Source organism: Nannobrachium achirus (genome assembly GCF_963921795.1).
Source record: "Nannobrachium achirus genome assembly, chromosome: 6".
Lineage (NCBI taxonomy): Eukaryota > Metazoa > Chordata > Actinopteri > Myctophiformes > Myctophidae > Nannobrachium > Nannobrachium achirus.
The window spans coordinates 32961202-32967201 of NC_137815.1; the positions used below are offsets into that span (position 1 = coordinate 32961202).

At 40.7% G+C, this 6000-nt stretch overlaps 1 protein-coding gene across 1 annotated transcript; it reads right to left on the reverse strand.

The window, feature by feature from the left end:
- Nucleotides 1-316: 316 nt before the first annotated feature.
- On the reverse strand, nucleotides 317-4457 carry LOC308287022 (protein disulfide isomerase CRELD1-like; the record flags this gene model as incomplete). The annotated part of the gene is made up of 5 exons (XM_080728143.1): nucleotides 317-537; nucleotides 1785-1925; nucleotides 2471-2566; nucleotides 3675-3758; nucleotides 4370-4457. The coding sequence occupies 5 exons, from the start codon at nucleotides 4455-4457 to the stop codon at nucleotides 317-319; spliced, it is 630 nt and encodes a 209-aa protein (XP_080584269.1).
- Between the last annotated feature and the right edge of the window lie 1543 nt (nucleotides 4458-6000).

Sequence of the window (6000 nt, forward strand, 5' to 3'; positions counted from 1 at the left end):
TTCAAAAACGCATGTCTATGTATGTCAGTGGTTCTCAAACTTTTTAATGTCAAGGACCCCTATGTATTTGGCTGCCGACCCCCATCTCGAAATATTGTAACAAGAACATCCCAGAAGATATTTTTGTTTGCTTTAAGAAGATATATTCAAAGATTTGCAAAAAAATAAATAGCAGATCTACAAGCTCGCAGCGCGGCACTCGATGCCGCGCTGTGAGCTTGTATATCTGCTATTTTTTTCAAAAGTTAAAGCATAAAATAATGGTTATAAGGTGGTTAAAACTTTCCAGGTCTTAATGGGGGTTCGAGTGCTTTATCTAACGACCCTTCAGAAAGCTGTTGAGCATGCGGTCTCCGCGGTCAGAGAGCCAGTAGCCTGCCATGGCCGCCACGGCCCCCATGAAGATGGAGGTGTAGACCATGTCTCCCTTGGCAGCCAGCGTGGCCAGAGCACACAGCACCACCCCGAAGAACATCTGCTGCAGCACCTCCACCTCGTCCTGCTGGATGTCATCGAACAGCCCCCTCTCATCAGCACCTGGGTGGGGAGGAGAGAAGTGAAAAGCCTGTGTGTGTGTGTGTGTGTGTGTGTGCGTGCGTGCGTGCGTGCGTGCGTGCGCGCGTGCGTGCGTGCGTGCGTGCGTGCGTGCGTGCGTCTTAGCACACGTATTGTATGTGAGAGTACATCTGAGTACATATGTGAGTTTGCTATTTATATCTGCTATTTTGGATATTACCTTAAAGGGATTATCCACTTTCAACAGGAACACACCTTATGGGCTTTTCTCCATGCACATACACACCCATTGTAACTTCAAACTACATTTTAACCATGATAGATTCATTAAAAACACCCATTATTTTGGGTGTTTTTAACTACCCTCCTAATACGTGAGAAGGCCGTGTTTTTTCGTTAACTTTTTTCATTTATTTTTAAAAAATATTTGGGAAAATGGAAAAAATGAAATACAAAAAACAATTATTAAAAATAAATGAAAAAAGTTAGCGAAAAAAACATGGCCTGCTCACGTATTAGGAGGGTAATATGAGTCACCAGAAAAAATAATGGGTGTTTTTAATGAATCTATCATGGTTAAAATGGAGTTTGGAGTTACAATGCGTGTGTGTGGGGAGAGGCCCTGGGCCTGGAGGGCCTGGTAACATTTACATTAAATATCTAAATATTGAATCAAGCAAATTAAAAACTGTTCAGGGTGTTCATAAAAGCCTGATTAGACGATAAAATTACCAAAAGTTTTTTTGAAAGTTGCTGTTGCAAGTTTTGTCGTGGTAAGTTTTCAAATAATGGTAGTAGAGTAAAAATCACACCTAATTTGAGTTCATTTCATTACGTGTCCCGCAAGTCTTGGCCAATGTGACCCTGGGCCGCCCAAAGTACAACAAACGTTGGGCGCTTTGTGCAAAGATGTAGGCCACAGATGTAGACCAAGCTTGGCCAAGCGTTACTGTCGAAGTGTCCTTGAGTAAGACACTGATTCCCCAATTTGCTCCCGATGAGCTGGTTGGTGCCTTGCATGGTTCCCTCGGCCATCAGTGTATGAATGTGTGAGTGAATGGGTGAATGTAATGCACAATCATTGTAAAGCGCCTTGGATAAAGGCGCTATGTAAATGCACCATTTACCATTCACCAAGTATAAAGTATCAGACAAATCTGTCCGGAATTCAAGTAAAGTAACAGTACCTCAGTGAGTAAATGTACACAGTTACTTAGTTTTCAATGCACCACTGCATGCATGTTATGCTGAGCTAGAACACCACTCACTGGGGGGCCGCTTCCTCAGACAGACGTTGTCTCTGCGAATGAATCCTTCAGCGCAGCGACAGCGGAACGAGCCGTCCATGTTCACACAGATCTCATCCAGGCCGGGGCAGGCCAGAACCATCTCACTGCATTCATCAATGTCTGCATGGGGGGAAAAACACAGGAATGAATGCCAGATACTCACACACTGCTAAAGCAGTGATTCTCAACCTGTGGGTCGGGACCCCCAGGGGGGACCCCAAATTATTTTGAGGGGTCCTCAGATGATTAGCTTAATGTGCAACATTGTTTTCTCACTCAACAGTAAACAAACCAACATAAGGTTTAAGTGTATAGAGGGTATCTGCACATTTCCAAAGTGGCAATTGAAGGACTTTTAAGACCCTTTTTATACATCTAAAATGAAAAATTTAACATTGGCCATATTGTCAAATAGTAAAGGCAGAAATTGTGAAAATAGCCGATCTACATGCTCACAATGCCTTCACACCATGCTCACAAGGCGTTGTGAGAATGTAGATCGGCTATTTTCAGTTCACAATAGAACTGTGTTATACAGTTCTGGGGGGTTCTGGGGGGTCCCCAGTTAAAATATGGTTATTTTGGGGGTCATGGGCTGAAAAGTCAACTACGCAGTGGTTCTTAACCTTTTCAGGCTGTGAAAACGTGTCTGTTCAGAAGTTTACCCAAACACTTGGCTCCAGTCAGCCTGTACCCAGGGGCACATTTCTTGCAGCGTGCAGGACCCCTGCCCATACAGCCCACACAGGCCTGGTCACATCCTGGAGAACAGGTCAACAGTTAGAAGTTATGATCAGGGACGTGCTGGGCCCCTGATTCAGCCCGGGAAAAAGAGTTGGAGAGGCCCTCATTGCACGCTATAGAGAGAGATCTATCTCTATAGCGCTGCTGCTATTTCAGATCATGACAACAAGTGACAAGCCAGTGGGCCAATTACATGAATTAGGCCTATATTTCGTTGTTGTCGGGTGGAAACCTTGTATGTCCAAAACCGTTTGTTTTGTATTTATCATTTAAAAAATGATTTAAACTAGTGAAAACAGCCGATCTACAAGCACACAACGCCTCGCGGTGTGAGGCGTTGTGTGCTTGTAGATCTGCTGTTTTCACTACTTTTGTGCAAACAGTTTAATTTTTACTTTTGTGCAAACAGTTTAATTTTTTCCTAATAGCCCGGCCTGGACCGGCCGAGAATGAACCGGCCGTTCGGGAGTTGTCCCGCTTTTCCCAATGGCCAGCACATCCCTGGTTATGATCAAACAAAACAGAAGACAGGACATTTACAAATAAAGCACTGTGAGCTTGTCAGTCGGCTATTTTTCATTGAGCATAGGACCTACTGCAGAGTACAAATCTCAGCATCTTGCATCTCTGACTCTGTTAATAGCTACCGTACATCCAACTCAAAACAAAGTGGAGGAAGAAGAGATTATAGGTGCAGTAAGAAATGACTGAGTGGATAAAATTGGAATTGGAACACTAACAATTGGGTACTCTCTCCTGATTTTATGGAATTGGCAACCCGTAGGCTATTTTCTATTTTCTTTTTTATTAAAGAGCTGGAGAAAACCATTGAACAAGAACTCTATAGCAATCTATAGATCTATAATCTGAATATAGAGCTTTAACTACATTTTCACACAAAGTGGCACTATGTAACTTGTATTTATTTTTTCATAATTAAATGTAATGAGTATGTTAATACAATATAATATACAATTGGGGTGGTTGTATTTTGTCTCCCTGCTCTGCTATTGGGACATTTAGATTGTGTCAAAGGTCTCACCTATAGACACAGGATCTGACACGAATTCTGACCTGATGGTCAAGATTCAATTCACAGGGTTTAATAGAGAACAAAACACTGACCTCTGCATTCGTATGAACCCTCTGTGTTGAAGCAGTAGGTGGAGGGAGAACACTGTCCCAGTTCTGTGCCACACTCATCAATGTCTGAAACGTGGCAAAGCATTTCATTAATGTGCATTTTCTTGATTCGGTCTTTTACGTAAATTTACACATACGTGAACACAACAGCGTTGGAAGAAGTACTTTTTTTTTTTTTTTTTTTTACTTATAGTGTGTAAAAGTATTACTAATTCAATTCAAAATTCACATGATTAAAAGTACAAAATGTTGGAAACAAAATATTCTTAAAAGTACAATTTCACACCCATTTCAAGTGGTAAAGAAATCTTTTGAAAATGTCAGATCTACAAGCTCAAGCTTGGACATCGGCTATTTTCAAATGGCCAAAGCACAGTATACAAAGCGCTGAAGTGGTTCATGTGTTGTAATAATAATCAAAATCTAGTAACTAGAAGCCTAACCCTACTATATAGAAGTAAAAGTATTGCAAATTGGAATTACTCCAGTAAAGTAAAAAAATACCCCACATTTGTAATTTGTAAATAACACCACTGGCACTTAAGTTAATACAAAAATGTACACAGAGACAAAGGGGCGTTGAATTCCAGTACCTACACATGTGTTCTCATGGAGTATGCGTCCCTTTTCACACTGCAAGCATTGGTTGTGGTGTGCTCCTACACCACATGTCCTACAGGCATCTGGACAGCTGTCCAGCCCAACAACCGTCCTACCACACAGCACTGAGCAGGCAGCCAGCAGCAGGTGCTGCCAGTGGACCATCGTTCCTTCCACTATGTGTCAACTGTTATCAGACATGAGGGGGAACAGTCAGTCACCACACAGAGTATAGCATATAGTAGTTAGGGCTGTCACGATTATGACATTTTACATGGAGATTAATTGTCACTCAAATAATTGCGATTAACGATTTAATTGTGTTTTTGTCCTTGACCAATCACATACACACCCATTGTAACAGTTACAATGGGTGTGTATGTGATTGGGGATTGGTCCATTGCATTTCTGTTTGGCTTTTAGGCTTTGAAGTTACACATGGCAGATATGACACAACCTAAATATACAAAGAAATTACTACATATTTGACAACTTTATTAAAAAAGAACACTGATAGTGGAAATAGCCGATCTACAAGCTCACAACGCGTCGCGATGCGACGCGTTGTGAGCTTGTAGATCTGCTATTTCCACTATTTTTAAATTGTATTTAAAATTTTAATACATGAAGATTTTTCAACATGGAAACGATTATGACGATTATGAAAAAATAATCACGATTATGTCAAATAATCACAATTAGACGATTATGTAATAATTGTGACAGCCCTACTAGTAGTAGTGATTCTTAAAGTGGGGTCCGTCCGGGGACACCCAGGGGTTCTTGAGGGGGTCCACAGCTAAATGATGATAGTTGGGAAATAGGAACCAATTACAGTAAATGGACCCTTATGGGGCTGTAACTCTGGGAGCCAAATGGAACTATTTGGAGTCCATTTGTACACACTATGACTACGTTATGGTGGTCTGATGCAGGGGTTCTCAAAGTGGGGTTCAGGGGTTCAACATATATCAAAATCTGTTTAACCACTTAAATCTTGAATGGAGTCCTTATTGGCACAAAATACTTTCAGATGGGGGTCCACGGCCAAATACATCAATTTGGGGGTCCTTGACACAAAAGGTTTGAGAAGCACATGGCCGCCTGTGGTTCACAAACCTTTTCATGTCAAGGACCCCAAATTGATATAGGCTAGGCTACATTTGACCCCTCCATCTGAAAGGGGTTTGTGTCAGGGAGGAAGGGCCCAGAAGAGAAGATGTTAAATAGCAGATTTAAGCTCACAGCGCGGCAAGAAGCTGTGAGCCATGTTGGCTATTTTTGAATTGACAACATGGCAATTCAAATAGGTTGGCATGAAGAGTGGGTGGTGTTAAGTAGGCTGGCTATACATGATTAGAACATGCTTAAAAACATTCATCAATTAAGGTCTAATATTATATTTCTACAATTGCCAAAAATTGCTACAAAACAATTTAATTTTGGGGCATAAACAAGAAGTTGAAGGATACAATTAACAATTAAAGATGTATGCCTAACATGCATGTTCAACTAATCAACTTCACATCATGTAGGATACTTTACTAAGACAATTACAAAAAAAGTATATATATATATATATATATATATATATATATATATATATATATATATATATATATATATAATGTTTAACATTTTGGACAAAATTGCCAATTTTACATCGATGGTAGTGCTAGCCTATCTATCTGTCATCACCACAATGCTT